The following is a 23,791-nucleotide window of genomic DNA, read 5'->3' as shown; positions in this document are numbered from 1 at the left end:
CAGTACCCCTTTGAAACATCAGCAGTTTTACATTCATATCTTATGTTGTGCTCTGAAATCTCATCACAGATGAGGACTTCACAGATTAAAGCAGAAAAAAGAAAGCGACCAGGAAATAAATGGGAAGCCCACTGTGTAAAATCTGATGGCCACATGATAAAGAAAAGGTAAGATTTGCTTATTCCCTGATAAAGCCTGTATTTTTTTCTTGGATTGTTACTGTCCAAACATTACCTGATATAAAACACATCACAAAAATGCTTTGCACAGCCAAAATGGACCAACCAGACTAGATGGACCATCTAAGAAATGAATTAGCTGAATGCATTATTTACCAGCTTGTTCAGCTGTACTGAAGAACTAATTCTGCAGTTATTATACAAAGTCAGAATGAAGAGTAAAAACATCTGTGTGCACTGGACAGTGGACTTGGACAGCACTGTTGATTTTTATCCCTTCTATGGCAGTTATTTTAATAGATACATCACAGGTTTCAATTTTAGATATTTGATGTTTTACAGAGATGGATTAATCCCATACTAGGAGAACTGAAGTACAATCATGTAAAATGACTTGCTCAACTGCACCTGAAGTGCCAGTGTAGCCATCGGGCTGTGCTAGAACCTCCCTTCTGCAGAGCGTGCTGCCAGCAGCTGTATGAGCTGCTCATGGCACTGCTGACATCAAAAGCAGCACACAGGACACTGAGCAGAACTGAGGAATTCTGAGCACATGGAACAGCAAAACACACACAAATACAAGTTCTGTCCCTCACTAATGGGACGCTGCATTGTTTTTGCCATATTTTATCTTACATTGGTATAATTCCAACCCACGTTCTTTGTTATCCACCCTTGTTTGCATTTAGATTATTTTAGCTGGTTTAGTTTAAGAAAATTTAAAGTTTTAAATGTTTACTAATACATACAAATAACTCTTCTAAACTTAGGGTAACACAACCCTTCTGTAACTGTGGCACAGTTCAATCTTAGTTTGGCTTTTTTAAATACAATTCTTCCGAGAAGTGCAATCGATTTACAGAGGATGACAAATTCTACAGTTCTCTGACTTAACATCATGTGGAATTTCATCTTAAAAGATGTCTTGACTGCTTGATTATAAAATAAAAATGAAGGCATGGCATTAGGGCTGTTGCAGGAAATAATTTCTCAAGCAGCATTACTGTCTACTTGAGGGAGAAATACCTGGCTTGGGAGGTCAGCAGAAATGGATGCAGGGGTAAAACAGGTCAGCACGATTGTGAATAGGTCAGACTGACTCAAAAGCGTTTGTATTGGCATGTGTAAACAGGAGTGGGGTCTGTGACAGGCAGGACAGCAGATGCTGGCCTCGTTGAGGCCTTAATTTTAGTAATGTCCAGTCTTGGGCACTACAGTTACAAAAAAAAAAAAAAAAAAAAAAGTGAATGGTTTTGAGACAACACAAGGAGAAGACATAAGCATCTTAAGAGGTTTAAAACTGTGCCACACCAGGAAGCATTGAAAGAAAGCAAAAATGCTTTGTCTATAAGTAAAAAAAAATAGGAGAGACATTTATCTTAAGATATAAGGAGGCATTTTGAGAGGTGAGAAGCAAAATCACTCACATCCATTACAGTTATACTTCAGTGGCCATGAGCTTTTAACTAGTCCTGCAGGTTCCTCAGCGGGAGCTGGACCAGGGAACTGGCTGAAAATTAGCAGTTTGAAAGCAGTTTGACAACAGCTTAAATGACTTTGAATCAAGTCTGACACAGTCTCACTTCCTCCGTTATGCCAAAAGCTGAGTCAGGAAGCTGAGTAGGACAACAACTAGATATCCTTTGCAGGGTTAGTAATGTTGAGAGCATTCAGTACCTGCACAAACAGCAGGGATGTGGCTGACCCACCAAAGCAACCAGCTCTCAAACTGCCTTTGAGCTAATTTCCTAAAAAACAAAGACTGTACGTCAGAGGGATTTGGTCATATCAACATAGGAGGGCTGCTACTCATAGATGTCAACTTCTTAAAAAACGTAACATTCCTATTAACACCATTACAGAATCACACGATCAGTCAGGTTGGAAGAGACCTCTGAGATTTAGGACTGAACACCACCTTGTCAACCAGACCCTGTCTTCCCTTAAACACCTCCAGGGACAGTAACTCCACCGATCTCCCTGGGCAGCCCATTCCAATGTCTAATTACCCTTCCTATACAGGAATTCTTTCTAATGTCCAAACTAAACGTGCCCTGGCTCAGCAGGGATGTTCCCTGACATCCCCTACTGCGTCCCTTTATTTCTGTCACTTGTCTGAGAAAGAAGAGACTGAACCCTGGCTACACCCTCCTTTCAGGGAGTTGCAGAGCACTAAAATCACCTCTGAGCCTCCTCTTCCTCAGACTAAACATCCCCAGCTCCCTCAGCTGCTCCTCACAGGACTTGTGTGCTCCAGATCCTCGCCCAGCTTCGTTACCCTGTAGCCATCAGCTGTATTTTGGGAAAACCCACGGCAAAAACAAACCAACCAAAACCATCAAGCACCAAGCCATCAGGTAGATAAATTTAACCCAAATTAATGATATTTAACTATGCTATCTACAAGCAGTCATTGTGCTGGTCCCTGGTAAGTATATATAAATATACTTGGGGGCAAAAAAAACCCCAAACAAACCAAAAAAACGATGCAGATAGAGATCACACAGTGGGCTGAGAAACCCCCAAGGGTGCAGAGCCGCAGCAGTGAAGAGTGAGGGGGGCAGCGGCTGCTTCCCAAGGCAGGGAACCGCCGGCTCGGTCCCTCCGGCTGCACCCAGCGCGGCCCCTCGCCCGCAGTCCGCCCCGGGCAGCGGCTCTGCGCCCCCCGAGAGGCTCCGACGGGGCTTTACCTCAGCCTGAGCGCGGTTCCCCCTCAGCAGCGCCGGGTTTTGCTGCTCAGCCGACGGGCCCCGCCGCTCGCCCGGCACAGGGATGGGAGCGACGCGCGGGCGAGAGAAGCGAGAGAGGCGAGAGAGGCGAGGGACTGCGGGGCCGCGCTGCCGGGGGAGGGGGCGGCCCTTTCCCGGCGGTCCCGGCGGCCAAGGCGGCTCCGGGCGCCACTGAGGCGGCGCGTCCCGGCGGCGGCTCCGGTGGGCGGTCGGGGGCGGTCCGCGGGCGGGGGGCGGTGGCAGCAGCGCGCTCGGTTGTGAGCGAGAGCGAGTGCGTGCGAGCGAGTGCCATGGCCGGAGCCCGCTGAGAGCCACAATAGGAGCGAGACCCCGACGCCCACCGGGACCCTCCGCTCGCTCTCCCCCGCGCCAGCCGCCGGCGGAACAGCAGCGCTCCCCGCCCTGCCCGGTACTGCCCCCCCCGCGCCCGCCGCTCCCCTTCGGCTCGGCTCGGCTCCCTCCCGCCTCGCAGGGCCCTTCTCCGGGAATGTGAAGAGGCAGCAGCACCGCAGGCAGCGGGGAGTGCACGGGACTGAGCGGAGCCGCCCGCGCCTGAACCCGCCGCCGACGCCGCCCTGCGCCGGGGAGGCCGCGCTGCCGCCGCCGCCGAGGCCGAGGCCTACAGGGCTCCTGCGCCGCCGCGGCAGCGACCGAGCCCGGCGAGAACCGCACTCGGGCCGCCGCCGCCGCCAGGCATCGGCCGCGCTCCGCCAAGGCCGCCGCCGCCTCCCTCCGTCTCCGGCTTCTCTACCGGGAGCGTCAAGGTAACTCCATCGCCGGCCCGGCGGTGCGGGAGGAGGAGGCGCGGGGGGCTGCGGGAGGACATGTTCCAGCTGCGGAGATCCCGTCTGGAAATGACAGCCGAGAGCGGATAATTGCGCCTCTGCTCCCTTCCCCGCCGATAGCCGTCGGTATTTTCACTTCCCCCCCCACCCCCCCACCCCCGGGACCGGCGGATCTGATGAGCGTGGCTTCGTATTTACCAAAATACTCGGGGAATGGAGCGGAGGAAGCGGGGAGCGGTGGCCGGGTTTGCAGCTTTTCCCCCTCGCACACAATAAATAATCTCGGGCTTTATTCCCCCCCTCCCCCCCACTGTTGGTGGAAACAGAGTATTTCCCTGTGATAGTGTATGCAGGGCAGCGAATGTTCATTTGGAGAGGCGAAAAAAAAGATCAGTGTTTACTGTAAGGTTGTTAGGCTGGATGTAGTCTTGTTGAATTAGAATTAGATTTTAATAATTTATAAAGCAGGTTAGGGAAACTGTTACTAAATTTACAGCAGAGAAGTGTCAGTAAAGCTCTTTGCTGACACAATGATCCTGCAGTTTAAGTGATCTACTTTAGTCGCTGTCCATTATTACTATTTTTATTAATTTTTGTAATTTAATTTGGAGAGAGCGTGCAAACATTTCTGCAGGGATGGTTACACTTTAATGATGCACGTGATGAGGAGGGGAAGCTTTCTGATGAGATGAGATGGGGCCAAACCGATTCAGGTTTAGGGAATATATTTTTGCTGATATATTCAGAATTTGGTTTATGTAACAGGTAACTTTGTGTGTTTTTTGGCGGACTGTTGAAATCTTAGAAGTGGGTTACTAAAGTACAGGCCATTCTATTCCAGTTTATCTGACTTTTTTATTTATTAATCTTGGCTGGGGCCTGAATGCCCTGGTGATGGTGGCTTTTTTTTTTTGCCTGGGTGATAAACAAGACCAGTTTAAGGTACGGGTTCATGTTGCTGATAGTATATTATATTTAGAAAGCCTAAGCTGGTAGTGAAAGAATACCTCAGGAGAAATCAGAAAGATGGAATAAGGTTTTTTTCATTATTCTAATGCTGGCTGCACGGTTCAGCTTCTGGGTGCTGCACATGCTTCCTTGAAGAAGCTATGGAGTTTATACTCCATTTTTGATAGATTCAATGCACCTATATGTAATTTTGCATTAAATAGTTCTTATCTTTTGGAGCTTGTTTACACTCTTGCCACAAACCTTGCTTTCGAAAGCTTTTCTTACAAAACACAAACCCAAATAATGCCTGTTTCAGTGGATTTAGTAATCTACCAAGCACACGAGTGACCAGCTAATTTCAATAAAAATAATAAGTACTCGAAAGCGTTCTGTATGTTGTGGAATCAACTTCTTGTAGCACACGAGGAGTCACTTTGGTAATTGAAGTCAACAGACATTGAGGATGAGTAATGCTTTCCAAGGACATGCTCTAAGACCCTGATCCTGCAAGTGCTTACGCCGATGCTTAACTTTGCACGGGTGCCTGTCCTGGCCGAAATCGACAGAGCTGCCCTCGTTAATGGTCGTGTTAATTAATGAATGCAGATGAGGCTGCTGGAGTTAACTGTGCACCGAGCTGCTGCTTGTAACGTGTAGGCCTGAATTCCTCCTGTCTGCTCTCCCTTGAGTATTACTCATGTATTTCATCAAGCTCTGATGGGCCTTTTTAACAGACAGGACCAGACTGGTAAATAAAATAGCTGGATGCATTAATTCAGTGTTTGCTAGAGGTACAGAATCAGCTGCAGGAGTACCACCAAGGCAGGTTTTGTAGGAAGAAGCAAATGCCTATTGCTTAGGCCAGCTGAAGTTGGGAAACAAACAAACTTTTGCTTGCAGAAGCCTTTTTTGGCTCTCTGCCTCTCCCTGCAAACCTTGTCTGTCTCATGCCCTTAGAGCAGTTATTGCTACCACACTGCCAGTCATCCAGAAATGCCAGGACATGGAATAACTACATGTAAAGGCACTTGCAGGCAAATAACTGAGTGTTTCTGAAGTGAGGAATAAAGAAGTAATATGCACAATTTGTCAGTGTTAGTGAAATTGTGAAACATAGCAGTACCTTTTATTATACTTTCCTAAATTTCTATAAAATCTTGTATGGAGGTGTGGCAAATAAATGGAGTTTTTGTTCTATCCCGTGTTTTTTGTCCTGTGCATATGGGTAACCTTAATGCCAAAAAACCATCTGTGCCTTTTTGTGTACCCATTCTTTAGCAGAGTAAGTTGGAATGACTTCATCCCAAGGAGTGCATAATTTAAAGCTACAGTCAGGTCTGCAGGTGTGTGAAGTTCTGAAGGCAGTGATGTCAGCATTAGGTCTGAAATTTTTGGCAAATGGGAGACACAGGTAAAAAAGTAAGCAAGAGGAATTACTACACTAATAATTAAGTTCCATTAAGTTTATTCCATCCATAAGATGGGTTAGATCTCTCAGCAGTTTATCTATGTGAGTTGTCAACAGGAGAGCAGTGCAGGAAGCAGATATCTGGGAAGTTTAGATTAATCTTTACCTGTTTCACTCATTTGGAACACATTTTTAACACATGCTTTCCTTCAGTAGGGATATGTCCTCAGCACCAACTACTCCTCCATCAGTGGATAAAGTAGACGGATTTTCTCGGAAGTCCGTCAGAAAAGCCAGACAGAAGAGGTCACAAAGCTCCTCCCAGTTCAGGTCTCAGGGCAAGCCTATCGAGTTAACTCCCCTGCCTCTGCTAAAAGGTAAGATCAAACACAGTTTTTAATAAATTAAACAATTTTTGCTCTACAACCGACTTCTAAAATCCAAGTATTCTATTGTCAGAAATTGCAGGGAAATTTTGCAGGCGTTGAGAAATGTTTCATGCCACATATATATGTATTTAAGCTCTACAAAATATTTTATCTGTGACTTGAGGGTGTGGTAATTGTTTGCAATACTTTTGGAAGTTTTAAATGCTGATGTTAACCCCTGCCACGACTTGAATTTTCAAGGCTCTCAGGCTTTGTGCAAGAGTGTTGTGGTTTGTGAATCCTCAGCAGCTGACATCAATCAGCAGTAATTTTGGTAAAGGTAAATGGGGTTGTGAGCTGAAGGAAACTGGTTTTTAGTATCTTTCCTTGGTGTGTGGATCTGCACCCTGTGATAGTGGTGCCAACTGCAGCCCCTACAGCAAGAGAGGAGGTGGGATCCCCTCTCATACCATTTGTGCATGGATAGCTCCCAGGTCCTGCCTTCTGCTGGATTTTGAAATGGAAAGGTCCCATGAGCTGCAGCCTCCCAAGGGGAAAGATGCTGCCAATCTGGTCTTAGGCAAGGCCCTGCTGTTTTGAGATCTTGCATATCCCAATGCTGGTTGAGTTTCTGCCGGCAGATTTAACCTCTGATTTGAGAAGGAAAAATATTATCCAGCATACTGCTCTTAAAAGGACGTCAATATCTCTGTGATACCTTGACTGCTTCTCCTGAATTCTAGTTGTCACTGAATTTCAGTACAAATCCAGGGCTCAAAAGCACCTCTCAGAATGTCTGGTGAGGAAGGGGAAATCACCTTTCAGAAGTCTTCAACACTGACTTCTCAAATGGTTTATTTACTTCTGTGTGTTTTTTCATTGCTATTCTTCATTTCTGCTCTAAGTAGTGAAAATAGGCATGGCTGGTGTTGATAATTCTGGAAAATAACAAGTTTAATAGGTTTAATACTGTGTCTGTCCCTTTTCTTCCTTTTTGGGCAAGTATATTCCCCACATTCTCTCATCTGCCTTGTTTGACAAATTTGTTAATCAGGGTATTGAAATACATAACAAATGTGGAACTGTACTTTGGTTGGTTCACAACCCCACTTCATAAGGATACAGTAGTTGCAAAAAAAAAAACAAACCCTACAAACCCCCCCAAAAATCTCTCACCTTAATGTGTGTCTTCAAATTTAATTAAAAGTAGGATTCTTTTACAGGAACAGGCTTAGTTCCAGTGGACCTGTCATTGCAATATTGTGGGCTTCTTTCTGTGGCTCCCTGTAAGAATGCACAAATGGAGTATCCTGAGTCAAATGAAAGGTGCACCCAGCCCCCCTGCACTGTGCCTGGTGGTGACTTTCATCCAGTATTTCTCAGTTTAGGGTTGGTTGGTGCCACTGGATTTGACTTCGTAGTCTGCAGTGAATATTATTTGTGATTCTTTGGGTGATCCTGTGCAGGGCCAGGAGTTGGACTTCAATGATCCTGTGGGTTCCTTTCAACTCAGGTTATTCTGTGATTCTAAATTTTTTTTTTCTCTTTGTTATTGAACTCTTTTGCTGTTTGGTGACAATATGATAAAGAAGCAAATACTTCTTTCAAATAATTTTAAAGCTCAGTTTTGCACTTTTTTTAGGTAATTTTTGATATGCAGGTTATTTCATGCCAGTTGCTGCATTTCGGAAGGTGACTGGAGTTTATCCTTTGGCTTAAATGATGGGATTAGTGGAAAACATTGAGATTTGTATTTGTATAAATGAAGAAACTGATGTTGTGATTATTTCACTCTATTCTGTAGTTCCATTCAGGGAGTAAACCAGGCATGGGCACAAGCATAAGTAAAACAGTGAGAACCTCGCCTTGCAGAAACACAGGCGTGTCCAGGTGCTTAATGTGACTACTGCAGCCAGTCCTGAGGATTGAGATATAAAACTATAATAAGATAAAACAAACAGATGGGGAGCAGAGAGTGTTGGTGAGACATTTATGATTAGTGTCATAATGAGTTACAGTGGTCCAGCTTCAAATTAAGAATGTGATCCTGGGAGTTGGTTTTCCCTCTTTGCCTTAATGCAGATTCCCAGAGGCACAGAGATCTACCTGTGCAGATTAATTTGTGGGATTTGGGCCTAACAATCTCTCTAAACAGCAGAGCTATTGGTCCCTGCAGAAGGGACAGCTAAAAATCATGCTGCTGTTTGGAAATATTCTTGACCTACATTAATATTTGTAACATTCAGGGTTGTTAAGTCTGCAAGAAGTGAGGAAGTTATTTTCTCCTGTGTTTTCCATCCTTTTCTTGACCAATTTAATCAATGTCCTGATTATTTTTAACTCTTATGGTTATCTTCACCTTCCAACAAGTGATCAGTCCTATTCCTTCTGTCCAGTAAGCATATGATTTCCAGTTTTATCCTGGAAAATTTTGTCTTTTAAACCCAAATAGAGAAGAGATACCAGCAAAGTAGCTTTTTAAAGTCTCAGAAAACTGAGCTTAGTTTGGAGATGTGCAATTGATAAGCTTCCTGGTTTGGGTCGATTTCAGGTTTAATTAAATATCATCAGAAATTTTCAGTATGGGAACTTTTTAGAGGACAGCCCTCAAATTCATATTCATCAGATGTATTTCATATGCAACATGGAGTGGTCTTGCTTACACAAACATACATGCTATGCTCCCTTCTATTTTTTTGTTTTAAATTTTTTTTTTGTGGATATATTGCTTATTGACATTGTCAGGCTGCTTTATCTCAAGCAGCACTTTATGGCCTTCAGTATCTTCTGTGATTACAAGAATCATGTATGCAGAAAACTGGGTAACTGCTTGGTCCATTCCTTGCAAGTTTTTATACTCTGCCTGTCACCATAATGATCTGAGCACCTTCCAGTAGTGTATTAAGTGACGTGACTACACATCTGTCACATCTTATCTGCTCTCCTTCCTTTCCCTAGGGGCAGAGTCACATATAGTGAAATGGCTTGTTTTGGTAGTGTTTTAATGCAGTCTGTTGCCTTCTGTGAGCATACACGCCTGTATTGCAAAAACAGATAGATACGCCAGCCTTGTTGTTGTTCTTTTGGTAATAAAAATATTTTGGGAAAGAAAAATAAGAGAGATGCTATGTTTTGATGCTCTGTACAAGTCTGAAGGATAAGCTGCTATTTAGGAAATGGAATAAGAACAACTGGAGTTTTCAGTGTTGCTCATTTCAGGAAAAAAAAGTATAGAGAAATGAAGTGTTGCTCTCATATATTTTTTAAAAAAACATGTGTATGTTATCAGTTTGTAAACAAACATTTAATGTATTTGGAAAACAAGGTGCTCTTTCTGAGGCTCTGCTGGGCTGAATTCAGGCTTTCAGAAGCCCCAAGTCAAGAAACTGCTGTTTGCCTATAGACTTAAAATTTTAGATGATTTCATTATATTTTTATTTATTGCATTGTGACTAAATCTAATTTGAAGTTATCTTTAAAAATCTGACTATTGTCCAGTATAACACTTTAAGGCCAGCGTTTCCTCCTTTGTTTCAAGTGTAGAGGAATGGGATGGGAGGTGCACATGGGAGTTGTGGCACAGTTGCATTTTGCCTGTGTGTGCTCCTCTGTATGTTTCTCACATGCACATTTGGAAGGTTGCATGCTTTTCCCTGGTGTATCTCGCAGTGCATGATGGATTTTGGCTGTACTTGGAAGAGGCTGCTGGTATTACCCAGGCTGACAGGTGCCTTAGGTGTAACTGGCTTGTGACAGAGCAGTCCTGGTGAAGGGCCCTTTTTTGGGATTGAGTGATTCCATCTCTGTGCCTGAGATTCCCTCCCAGGTTTGCTAACCAGGTTTGTGGCATGCCTCAAATCGAGCTGGCTCTGTAGAGGAAAATATAATTGTAGCTGCATTGGATAGGTGTATTATTTATTGGAGGACTATTTTGCTTTCATTTTGTATTGCTGCTCTTTTTACTTAGAAGTCTCTAGAGGTGGAACAGCAGGAGTGCAATGTTAGAAAGCATTTGGCTGGAAAAAGAGTATATTGTAAGTGCTGGACATGTGAAAACAGAGCAATTTCAGTATTACCTGCAAAAGAGGGAGGGGGAGCTCATTTGTGTTCCTGCCTGGTGTCTGTAGAAGTAGGGAAGTGTTCAGAGGATGAAAACATGCACAGAGATGATTAAAAACATCATGTGTCTTAAAAATGCACATTTAGCATCCTGAGAAATTGCACAGCAAACTTGCATGCAGCTCACAGCATCGTTGCCACCCCTCTTGTCCTCATTACAAACACAGAAGTTTGGCAAAGCAAACCATCCAAAAGCCAGACTGCTAATTGTTAAATCATTTGTATCCCATTTTTGTAATTCAGGGTGTGTTTTTTTCCTGTCATCCTTCCACATTTTCCAATGATTTAATATAATTAGTGAAGGTTACTTTCATGTTCTCTGCAACTATTGTATATTTTTGTTGAAAATGTTTCAAAGTATGATTTTTATTTTTAGATGGTTTTTCCTCCTTAAAATAAGCGCTCAGAGCAGAAGTTCTCTGTCAACAGTAACAATTGCTTTGCTACCTCAATATTATGAAATTTATTGAGCTTCTAATACATTTATCAGATAGTTTCCATGGCATTAAAGAATTGGTGTGGTGGCAACAAAAGAGCATTGCATAGTCAAAAAGGGAAAAATCTCTTTCCACTTGCTATTTGCTTTTGATCATTAAATTATTTCCCTATAGCTGAGATTTTATTATAAGCTTTTCTTGTGAATCTTATCTATTGGTCAAATGCTGAGGTTCCTAAAAAGTAAAAAATTCTAACAATTTGAAAAGACTCTCAACTGAGAACTGCAAGATGTGCACCTTCTTGTTCAAACGCAGTTACTTTTGAATTTTTAAAATATTCCTTTATCATACAAAAAGTATCCAGGCCTTTGCAGACCTATGGATGCCACCTAAAACTTGTAATATGAGAAATAGTTATGATTTGAGTTGTAGAAGAAGAAAGACAGAGTTTGTTTTCTGTTGGCCTGCTTATCTTGTCTGTGCTGCTCTTCAGTTGAGACATTTGGAATGTTTTACAGATATCAGATATACAAATATCAGTAAACTGTTAATAAAATCACTGAGCTAAATGCTCTCTTCTCATATATAAACAGGAATTTAGGGTCATAGTGGTTATGATTTCCCAAAATAAAATTCAGCCTTATTTACAGAATTAGAAATAGATCTTAGGACTCCTAATTTATTGCATGGAAGAAACACTGGAACTTGGTTTGAGCTGCATGTACATAATCAGGGATGAATCCTGGAACTGCTTCTAGGAATTTTATGCCCATTCTGGTTGATATAAATCTGGACATAATAGGCCATCTCTGTGTAAGATTTGGGAACAGGGCCACAGTCTCAAAAGGAAGAAGGACTTAGCCCATTTAGTATTTTTTTTTTATGAATATGTATGATGTTCTAGTCATAAGTAATAAATGTCTTCACTTTCTTTGTGCTCTTGTCAGTTGGTTTTTGAATATGCACTTAACCTTCTTTATAATCTGTTTACATCTCTTGATTGTAGAAATTTTTCCCAATAATCTTAAAGGTTGTTTCAATACACTAATTCCATTCTGGTTTTTAGATTTTTTTTTTTTTTTTGAGTTTTGGTTTTGTTTTTTGTTTTTTTTTTTGTTTTGTTTTTTTTGTTTTTTTTTTTTTTTTTTTTGGTTGCTTGTTACTGTCTCCCATATTGGGAATGTATTTTTGGAGGACAGCATTTGTAGGTAATGGGCAGGTTAAGTAAAAGAAATACCCTCTTATCTTAACAGCATATGGTTGAAAATGTAGTTGGTGAGGAATTCTGTCAGCTTATCCCCAATCTTCCAATGTTTCCAGTCACTTCTCTGTATTAATTTCTGAGTCTCTCCAGGACTGGCAGTTTTGCTATGGCCAGAGTGGTGGTGGGTTATTTTTTGTTTTTTAGGGGAAGGTGGTTTGGTTTTGTTTTGCTTTGCTTTGCTTTTGAAGCCTCCAGTGTAATTGTTTTACTTCCAAAATTTCTCAGCCTGGCTTCTGGAAGTGTTTAGTGATGATGATTCCCACCTTTTCCTTTTCTTTTTTCTTTTTAATAATTTTTAAAGTGAAGTAAGTTGTAATTATGTAAAATGTGTTTCTGTACTCTTCACAAGATTGACTCTAAAATCTTGATAATTTTCTGCAGGGTGTTTAGACTTTATCATAGAATCACAGAGTCACAGAGCAGTTGGGGTTGGAAGGGACCTTAAAGATCTTCTCGTTCCAGCCCCCTGCCATGGACAGGGGCACCTTCCACAGACCAGGCTGCTCAAAGCTCCATCCAGCCTGGCCATCATCATGAAAAACTTTTGGTTTTAGTCTGTGCTTGTACAGTCTGTCTTTATAACATTTCCCAGTAATACTTATCTCTCTAATAATATTGCCATTTTCTTTTCTGTGCCCAAGTGTAACTCTGTGGGTCTGTAATAAAACCTCCTGTTTCTGTAATAAGTACCTCCTTTATATTCCTTTCCTGAAGTACCTTCAACAAATACAAGTTGTGGTTCAGCCAGGCTATTATTTCTATATAGTGCACATGCTTGTTGAAGTATAGTGCTGCCTTTATAATTGATTATGTTATGGAGCTTTACTGTTGTGAAAGAACACATTTTCCATATCTCTGGAATTATGTGTGTATTTATAAAATCTGTGTTTGTGTATATTACATGTGTATAATATAGAAGTGTATATAAATAAGCTGTAGACATATTTAATGTCTTATACAAAGTTTATATGTTGAGTTTATTTAATTTTCTGTTTTTCAGATGGGATAGTGCTTCTGTTCATTGGTAGAGCTTTATAGTAAGGCAGCAGTCCTTTCACATTCATCCATTGTAAGCTACTGCCTCCCTGAGAAAAGAGCACTTTCATTAATGCTTTCTGGGGAGTGGGAGGAGGACACACAACTATTTTTAGGTTCAGGGTAACTTCCTTTCACCTGCAGTTTTTTCATTCAGGTTATTACTGTTTCTTTGACTCAATCAGGCAAAAATCCTTAGTAACAGAGGAGGGGACTTGGGGAGTTCAGGGAGTTTTGGTAGGATGGGTATTTATGGATTACTGTACTCTTGATAACTGTATAACTCACAAGTATCAGCAGATGGGCTCACTTTGCTGCATAAGAGGTTAAGGCAAATCTGTTAGAAAAATACTAAAATCTTCCTTTGAAACCTCCCTGGTGATGTCATTCTGGTTACAGGTGCAGTGACAGGAAGGTTTTTTTCTGGTGGCAAAACTTTGAGAAGTTCTGGAGCCAAGTGTGGCCTCTCATCTGCTGAGAGAAATGTCTGAGGGCCACAGTGTAAAACAGAGTGTTAAAAACATTCCACCTCCTCCTGAATTTAGTGATGTGCTTGATCCTGTGTCCTCTCAAACAGTTAATTCAGCAAATCTGAAATGCTGGTGGATGTTTATGTAGGGTTGATATTTTCTGTATCTATGGTTTTCTGTTTAAAGTAAAAAAACAGTGCAGCTACAGTCTGAGGATCTTTATCAAGCGTTCCAAAAGATAAGGCAGCTGTCCAAAGAATCAGTGTAAAATACTTTTCTGCCCTTAGTTGTTGCACTTGATTGAAAATTTTGTCTGTTTTCAACAAAGTCTTGTAGTCAGACCAAAGAGGAATGACTTTGATTAGGAGTAATAATGATCCACAGTAATGGAAGGTTTTTCACCAGTAGTTTTTTCCTAATTGTTATATTAAACAAATCTAAGAGTACATACATTTTGAAAATTATACATGCCAGTATCATTTTACTTTTGAATTTCCTGTAGGAAGTTTATTTTTAAGTCACAGTATGTCTGACATTAACAAGTTTTTTTTTTGCTTGAAAACTAAATATTTAAGATTTTATTTTAAAACACTTCAGCATTTGTAATATATTTCATAAAAAATGATTATTATTTTGTATTTATTCTCTTTGTTGATTTTTCTACTCCCATTCCAGTATTTATGACAGATTCTTAGACAGTGGTGTTTGTCTTGTGTGTGAAGTGCAAGGTCCTTCCTGTAGCATCTGCCAGAGTCTGGGGCAGAGGAGGCAAACAATACAGCAGAATTGCTGTACCTGGTTAAATGGGCTGAAAGAAAAAAAAGCGAAATGGCTCATTTCTGGGTAGCTTCCCAAAAGAAAAATTAGAATATCAGATTGCTGTAAAGTCTGTTTTACAGGCTTGGACATGGTGCCAGCTCTTCTGGAACAGCAGTTTCTCGTGTTCCCCGAGCTGGAGAGCTTGTTCTGATAGCTCAGTGTTGGACTTCAGAGCTCCCCGAGTTACAGGAGATGTGGAGAGTGCAGACAGCAGCCTGCTGGTCTGATTACAGAAGTTTGTGCATAATTAGGGTATTTCTGAAGATTTTTATGAATTGGAAAAGGTGCATCTCTTGCCAAACAGGAGTCACAGATTCAGCTGTCCTTACTTGATGGTATTTTGCAGAAGTTGAAGTAAACCATCAGTTTTATCTCAGGGGTGGTGAGTGAATGCTGACACCTTTGTGCCCCTGCTGGTTAAAAGTATCAGTTTTAGAACTTGACCCCCAGAAGGAGATATGATAAATTACTCAGTTACAACAATTTTTTATTCTGAAAAATCAGATACCATCATGAAGAATAAAGTTAAGTTGAAATGTGTGTTGTCTGGAGTTCTTTGCTGTCAGATTTTGATTTAAAAAATGAAATAGATATAAGTTGCATGGTTATCTGTTTTATATTTTTCACTGTGAAGGCTGGCTGGGCAAAAATGCAGTTTGGATATTGGGGGAAGCATTTCTTTGGGTATTCTTTTATCACAAGGTTAAGGAGATCTGTCATTAGAATTGTTTGTGAATTTCTAACTCTCTGAGGAGTATCAGAAAAAAAGTTTAGTGTCATTAAGAATTGTAGTAACTGTAGTTGGATGTGGTCTGTAGTTTTCTATGGGATTCCTGGAAGGTTTCAGGAAGTTTTAGGGATGCATTATGTGGGATGTATTTTTTTATAATGCTCATGATACAGCTATCTAGTGTGAGTTGTGCTTTTGTTGTTTGAGATTTCTGTGCTTCTTTGCAGTGTCATGAGTTTAATGTTATTATGACTTCCTTGGCTTTTTTGTTTTCCATGTGCTTGTACTGAACTTGGATTTTCAGATTTTACAGCATAGGTGGTAGCAAATTTGTTTGTTGCTTTCAATGCTTTTGTCATATGGATTATGCTGCAAAGGAAATCTACTGCAAGTTAAATTTCTCCTATTACAAATTGATACTATGGATAGAAACTGAGGGAAGGATGATTTCAGATTTTTGAGGAATTAAATATTCTTATTTTTCCTTTATGTTACCCAGTAGGATGTACTGTGAACACATAAACTTTCATTAGTTTTCTTCGCAAGTTTTGCTCATGTGCTCTCCACTTTCACATTCCAACAGCAGGACATAGATGTTATATGCAGTCTCTGTATAAATTAGAAAGTCTATTTAATGTTTTCTGATTTCACATAAGGTTAACTGTTCAAAGCTGTTTATAGAGAATATGTTTTCCCCTCTATGTGTAAACAGAAATGCAAAAGGTGGTGATTACAGCTCAGAAAGTACTTGAATCGCTGTCGAGAACAAAACTTATTGGTTGAATATTGTCAGTGTTACCAAGGGAGAGTAAATTTGGCAGCTTGCTCTCCTGATGTTTTCACATAACATTTTTGGGATAGCTTTTTGAAGAAGTTGAGGTGGCACTGTGTCATCGTGGTTCTCCTTCACTTTCCCTTTATTCCACCCAGCCCATGCTTCTCCTGTTTTCTTCTGTGCTTGTTCCTTACTCCCACTTGGTTTTCTTCCTGCACCCTCTGATGGATAGATAACATGTTTTTCCACAAGAGGGTGATCAAACTCACACGTGTTAAAAGGAGCACTCCAGGTGGAGGGGATTGCAGAGGTTATTGACAAACTCAGTAGAATAAAATTAGCTGTACTTAGACAGAAAAATAGTCTGCTCACCTTCAGCTCCATCCATGTGTTAGAGAGGTTGTTTGTGTGCACTTCTGGGGGCAAGACAAGACCTGTCAGGATGGAGATCCACCCTGGGAAGAACATGCCAGCTCCATCTTGCCTCTCTTGCAGTAATCAGGCCTTGCTGCAAGACAGTCTTTCATATCTGTTATTCATGCAATAATTTTCCTTTTCCTTTCTCCCCCATGCACTCTTGTGAGTATTTCTTGCTTTTTTTCCCCCTTCCTCTTCTGTTTACTAGGATACAAAACCTCCTTCTTCACTGGTCCTGTGAAACTGAACTGGTTGAAATTTTGATTCATCTTTAAAAAAGATGAATCTTTAAAAAGAATAAAAAGATGAGGCAGAGAGAGAGAGAAGAAAATAGCCACTCTTGTGATTTGTCTTTAAGAGGGAATCTTAGTAAAAATTTCTATCTGTTTTTGACTGTACCCAGACTTGAACAAGTGTTTTACTCAGGACTAGATGCTGCTTCAGTTTTTCTTTTTAGGGCTAGGAAGGCTGATGGAAATAAGTGGCTCTTAGTCCCTCTGACAAGAGCAGCTCCAAAATTGTGTGCCTTAAGTGATGGAGACCTTGACTAGAGTTCTGGCACCTGGACTTGGCTCTTGGAACAGTGGTGTGGTGTGGCTGGATAACCAAGATGTGGGAGCAGATCCATTATATATGTGGGAGAGGGTTGGGATGCAGGGCTTTTTGGATGACCTTCAAGAAGAAGTCAGCGTTTCAGGGTGGTTGTTATGCTGTATTTTGGATGCCATAGTCTCAGAAGAAGTGTCCATTGCTGTAAATTGCTTTGGAATATGATCTGAGCTGCCAGATTAAATCTCTGCAGTCACAAGTAAAAAGAGCTGCTGTGAGTCTCCTAATATTAGAGGAATGAGCAAATGAGCTCTATACTGTGGGTTAGGCATAAGCCAGGCAGTGAAAAGGCTCCTGGAAAAATTCTAAACACTTCATTGCCATGAGTCAGCGGGAATCGTGGCAAGGAGTGAGAGAGCAACAAAGTACTTGAGGTTATGTTTACTCCATCCTCCTATTAACTGTGAAATTCCAGGTCACAGAGTGAAATTTCTCACTCTTCTTTAATTTCAGGAAGAACAAACAAGTGTCCCAAATAATAAATAAAAAAGATTCTATCTTTTTAGAAAAAGACAATCACAGAGTCAATGATCTTGTCAGAACCTCTTTTTAAATATTTTGTCTCTCTTTAACTGTAGGAAATTCCAGTGGCAAGAGAAATGTGTTGAATTTCTCAGGACAAGTCTGTTCCTCTTCCTGTTCTTGTACTGTCCTGTTTGTCCCTAAACTACCACATCCATAATGTGCACAGTCAAGTTTAATAAACAGCATTTGGAGCCCTTGCTTCATGGGCCAAGTTTAAGTTTTGGTTCAGGTATCCCATAATCTTAAATGGGACAAAATCTTCCAATTGACACTCTTGAGGTGAACATCCCACCCTCACAGTAGAAAAGACAATCTACAAAACCCCCAAAATACTTAGAATTTCTGTATATGCTTCTGAGCTGTTTCTGAGTGTAAGGGAATTGGGGACATTCTAATTTCCGTTAGCAATGTAAATCTATTTTTCCTAAATTTTTGGGATATTCTCCTAATGAAAGAATGCTGTAATACCTTGGAAAAAAAAGTAAATGGCTAGAAGCAGGCTTTGAGTATCTCTAAGCAAGTTTCTCTTATTTCCTGCTTGGTGTAAGGAGCAATCATTCCTCTTGCAGAAACTTTCTTAATCAAGGACTTTGTAGAGAGGAGGATTGCCATGCCCTTCATATAGATTCTAAGGTGACCTCATTTGACATGAGTGCAGTGTTGGTTTGTCTTCCCTTGTTTTGTACAGTTGTTCCCAACATGAATAGGCATTGGCCTATGCCAAAAATTCATTTGAGAGCCAAAATCTTCAAAGTAATTTCAGTTGTGGTGAGATGTGCCAAAACTTCATGGTCAATAAAAAGCAAATGGTTTGGAAATGAGCATATTTTCATGTTTATTTGCTTTTGGAGAAGTATTATTCTTCTGGATTTAAGTGTTCTGATATATCAAATATAACAAAAAAGCTCTAAAACACCACATCATATACAATAAAAAATTCACAGACTGTTTTTCATTACACTTGGTCTTATAAGCTAAAGCAGTCAGTAGTTGATAGTACTTTTTGCCTATGTAGTTTCAAATGTCTGAAGGAGCAGGACCTATCTCGTGTCCGGAGCTGCAAGAAGGAGTGGAATAGAGCACCCACTTGTGTGTGCTTCATGTTGGGAGAGTTGTCAGATGGGAGAAAGGGAAGTAACTCAGCCTTCTCCCCATTCCTACATTCAGTGGCTGGACAGACTCTCCCTCCCTCTTTTTTTTTTTGCTCATGCTGATTTTGTGGTCAATGCAGTTTTTCTGCATTGTTGTTTCCCAGGTTCCTTGTCCATATTGAATATCTATATTTGGGATTATTTTCCCCAGATGTATTAGCTGATGTTTTTCCAAACTGAATTTCACATTATTTTCTGGCTGTGTAAGGAATGTGCTTAGGTTCCTTTGTATTATTTCTGGCTTTACTGCTACTCAAAGTTCTCTATTTAATATCCTCTGAAGATGTTATCTATATGCTATTTTGATCATTAAGGAAGTTATTAATGTCTGGACTAAATTGATTCTTATATCTCACTGGCATTTCTTTCCAGTTGGATACTTGGAGATTTTTATCCTTTTAATTCTAGACTTTTTGGCAGCACTGTGTGTGTCAGCCTCTTCCATCCAAAAAAATTGGAATCTGCTTTTAACGTAGGACTTTCAGGGAAAACTCAAGTATGATTCGTGCTGGAATAGAGTAAACTTTGTAAAGCCAATCACAATTGAAACTGAAGATGTGTTGTAATCACTACATATGTATCTTCACATGGATTTCAATATGCTGTCTTTTGTACTTTCATTTGTACAGTAGTAGTTCTTAAATGATAAATTATTAAGTAAATATTTTCCTAGTGGAATGTGCTTTCTATTTTTGTATATCATCTTGAGAACAGAATGTGATTCCTTTCTGTAGGGTCAGCTATTTGAAATACTCGCCTGTGTTTGTTCTAACTGCATAATCTATAATCCTCAATATGTCTTTAATCCACTTTATCTCCTACAGAACTAAATCTTTGGAATTGGGGGGAATATAGTGTGATAGATGGTATCTAAGGTTATAAAGTTTGGGAAGATTAAATTTACTTCTGAGGTCAGATTGATAGATTTTGGCAAATATCAGATAAAATAAATTACTAGAAAAAAACCCCACTACCCATATTTTCATGCCTATGGAATAAACAAATAATAAGTAACAAAGAGGCTTTGTAGTATTTCATCTCTAGAAATAAGATAAAATTAAAGATGAAATTTCCCACTTGGCCAATATTAAGCATCTCCTACAGTGATAAGGAAAAGGAATTGATTTATTTTCTGTTTTATTTTTCTTGTGTGAAGTTGAATTGAACTTCAAAATGTTTACCTTTGTGTGCATGACTAAGGCAGAAACCAGAGTGCATTTTTTAGCACTGACCACTTGGGAGTGAGTGGATGCATTAATGTGAACACATTTAACCTTGGCTTCAAGGAGAAGGTGTGTGCTTCCACACACGTGTCAAGAAGTCTGTGCTGGGAGAAATGAGCTTGTCCTGGGATTGTTTAGGGTGGCTTTAACACTTTGGGATGCTGGCTTTGCTAAGGATTGCACAGAGTGCTTCTGTGGGATTGCTTCCTCAGAGAAATGGAAGGAGAAAAACTCCTGGGAAAAAAAGCCCTCCTTTTTTTAAATCCTTAAATAAAACAAGCTGTCAAAGGTCAGGTGTCTGTGTTTGTCTAATAAAGACATTAGGTATCGTTTGTTAGGGGATGATGGATTTGTCATTTCACCTAGTGATAAATAATCTGATTTTATAAGGTGTTTGGGGAATGAGGATAATGATCATGTCAAATGGCAGGTTTGCACAGCACAGTCTTTTGTTAATGAAGGCACAGTGCATAGCAGGCCTGGGTTCAAAGTCCACAAGCATTTAGTTTGTTTTGTTTTAAGTAGTTGGTGTTTAACACAAATACTCCTGGTTTCATATTTTAGAAGAAGCAAGATGATCAGCAATGTTAAGTAAATCTGGTTCATCAGTCTTAATATTTGTTCTTACAACAACATGCATAATACTGCGAAAAACCACATGCTTCTAATATTAAACATAAGAAAAAAGTTAGTGTGGAATTTGAGTATACTGTACTTGTAAAATTTAGGCCAATCCTGCGGAGATGTAAATTGCAAGGAAGCTTCTTTACATGAGTAGAGATTTCCTTGATAGAAAAAAAAGCTACCATGTAAAACATGGCCTTGTCTGGTACAGACCCTTTATAATTATTCCATCTGATCCATTCCTTGGGAGGGATGGGCAGTGAGTGATTCTGACCACTGAAATGTCTCTTTTGCCACAGTGATGGCATCCATATGGCTGCAGGGAGGGAGGGCCTGCATTTTATTTTTTCCAGTGAGGAAGTAAATGGGATTTCACTCTTATTTTTTCCCCCCCTTCAGACAACAAGAAGTTTTCTCCCAGCTTCACTGCTTAAATTCGTGTTGTGCTCTCTGTGCTGCCATACCATTTTCAGTAAAAGAGCAGTTGCATGGAGACAAAGAGGCTGCTGATTTAAGTCTCAATAGAGAAGTCTGTTAGGCTTCAACTGTGGGAGGATGCTAAATGTAGCTCAGAGGTTGGCAGATGCTACCTGGACCAAAACTACTTGAAAATATTAGGGAGCTGTTTAGTAGGTTTGCCTAAAAAAAGAGACATTTAATGACTGGAAGAATTAGTGGGCCAAATATGACAATGGACTTGCAGTTTAAAAAGGTACTTACTGTGTGGATGTGATCTGCTGTTCATGTTGAATACAAAAAAAGAGTTCAGCTACAAATATTTTGCTAATCTTGATGGGAGGGCAGAAGAAATCCAAACCCAAGCCCTTTTCTCTTCCTACCTGTCTTAATTTTTTTTTTTATGTTATGTCAGTTTATGCAACATTTTGAACTTCATTTTCAAAGGGAACAATACTGTTTCTGAGCATGATTATGTAAGTTAAGCTGAAAGCTATGGAGTGTTATTTTCTGAAGTTTTCAGAAAGCTCAGTGTTACTATTACCATTTTTGTAAGCCATAACACCATGAAGATTTACCTTAAGGGTTTCCTTTGTGCTGCAGCCTTTGGGAGCTCCCTAAGAACCATAAGCATCATTACTGAGGTGGTGGGACTGGGCTTGGCTTTCTGCTGGGTGCGTGTAGAGCCTCATGCATGATCCAAGAGGGGAAGTTTTCTTCATCCCTGCATGAGCATCATCCATCCCTGAGGCTGGATAGTCCTGGGAGCTGCCATGGTTTCTTGTTGCTGAGCCAGAGTTTAAAGACTCTTTAGCCATTTCATTTCTGACCTGTGAGATGCTGTGCAGGACACATGAGATGAAGTATCCCAGCATTGTTTGTTATTTTCTCTTTTAGGGATGGAGAGGGGAGATAAAAGTAGTGTGAAGGTGTTGTGCAGCCTGAGAAAAGACCTAAGGAATCCACTGCTCAGGACCAGGATAGTTGATTTAACAGGGAGGATGAACTTCTAATTAACTTCTAAGTGGGGTTTCTTTTATGACCTGTCCCATGGGGAGAGTAGATGAGAGGATCTCTGGACCAGGTTATTAAATAGTTAACTTCAAGGGAGATAGTTTTGCTTCTGAAGCAGAGGTTTGCACACGTGTGGGTAACAAAACGTTTCCAGTAGAGCACGTTTGATACTTAACCTGCAAAATATCAAAAGAGGTGATTAATGTTTTGTACCTTTGGAATAGGTTTGATTTTGTGTGCCTGAAGATTCTAGCAGGTGCTATAGAAACCAGGGGAAAACATTATCTTTTCAGCATGTTGCACTCAAAGTTCACGTTGAGCCACAAAATATTCAAATGAGTGACAATCTCTTGTTTGAATCTAAATGGAAAATGGAGTTTTCCATGGCCTACTTATTCTAGAAATGATCATTTTATTGTAGGCAGATTTAACCAAAACCTAGGAGACTTTGTCAAAATTACAGGAAAGAAAAAAGATATTATTCACTTTTAAAGTAAGGCAAAGAAAATGACAAGAGACTTTTCAGAGGGTCTGTGTTGATTTATCTTGCCTGCTAGTTCTGCTTTTGAGAGAAATCAGTTTTCAGTTTTCATAAACATGTTCTTGGTTGTTGGATTTTTTTTTTTTTTGCTACTACACTATACAGTAATATGACTAAAATTGCTATATACAATTTCTTAAATTTTAGGGGTGTTTTTCAGAGTTTATAAAAGTGTATTTCGAAATGGTGCTTTAGAACTCTCCTAGTGGTCCCGTGCTATTTGTCAGGGCTGGTGTTTGTGCCCCAGGTCAGCTTTTTGCCTCGTCTGTGAACACCAGCCCAAAAGTGGCTGAATTCTGGGACAGATTACTCTGTGTGTAACAGCTAGATAGGGTTATCATAATTAAGCATGACCAGACATTTTAGCATCTGTTATTAACCAATGTGTAGGTGTGTGTCATCCTCACGGAGCAGCTGAGGGGGGATTTGTTTCCTCTGAGGTGTGATGGAGGCATCCTTAGACCTGGCTGGGGCTCTGGTCAGATCAATATGAGGATGCATCATGGCCAAACTTGCAGGAGCTGTAGGAGGATAGGAGAGATGTAGACCCGTTAAATGATGGAAGGCCCAGAGAAAATGCCTTCTGCAATACAATTAAAAAATAATTTTGAATAGTTTATTAAAAGGCTCATGAGCAGATATGGTCATAGTGTCTTATGGGGAGGAAATACTGGTTAAATAGAAGAACCGATGCTGTCAGCAAAAGCAGGATCCACGTGGTTTTAATAGTGAGGAAAAGTCTGTGCTGGCAGGAGCTCTTTAAATGGATGATAAATTCTCTGTGAGTTTCCTAAAAGTCATGACTCTTGATTTGAGAAGTTGTAGTTGAGCACATGTTGCCAGATTAATTCGTGGAGGGTTGCTTCTGTAGGATATCTTAGGGACTGTTTTCATTTAGATTAAATTCCCTGCTTTGGTAGCCTCTTCCAGCTTGCAGTCTCCTAAATCTGCAGCTCTAAGACCCCAGCTTCTCCCTCTTGTGAAGCTGTCCAAGTTGATGGAAAAGCAGCAAGGAGTTTGGGAAGAAAAGTGAGGCTTTCATGAGTTGGACTAGTGGGACGTTCCCTTGGAGGAATTAGCCTCTGCTCTTTGTATCTTGGGTGAATCTCTGCTCCTTGTTGAGAGCTGCTCCTGTACTGTTTCTGCTGCTCAGCCTGAGACA

The 23,791-nt window shown here is 40.6% G+C and overlaps 1 protein-coding gene across 2 annotated transcripts in view; it reads left to right on the top strand.

Moving 5' to 3' along the window:
• The first annotated feature begins 3,536 nt into the window (after positions 1-3,536).
• The window catches only part of PPP2R5E (protein phosphatase 2 regulatory subunit B'epsilon), a 71,145-nt gene continuing 50,890 nt past the window's right edge, over positions 3,537-23,791 (top strand). The window contains exons 1-2 of one of the 2 annotated variants that reach the window (XM_071426253.1): positions 3,537-3,672; positions 6,266-6,429. In XM_071426253.1, coding sequence (XP_071282354.1) covers positions 6,273-6,429 — 157 coding nt within the window. In that variant the 5' untranslated portion in view covers positions 3,537-3,672; positions 6,266-6,272. The remainder of the gene's footprint in view (positions 3,673-6,265; positions 6,430-23,791) is intronic. The other variant, XM_071426254.1, reaches the window with a different exon arrangement.

The sequence above is a fragment of the Agelaius tricolor genome, unplaced genomic scaffold, assembly GCF_023055355.1.
Source record: "Agelaius tricolor isolate 1412-34295 unplaced genomic scaffold, bAgeTri1.0.p SCAF_5, whole genome shotgun sequence".
In the NCBI taxonomy this organism is placed as follows: domain Eukaryota; kingdom Metazoa; phylum Chordata; class Aves; order Passeriformes; family Icteridae; genus Agelaius; species Agelaius tricolor.
This window is presented reverse-complemented; position numbering and strand designations above follow the sequence as displayed.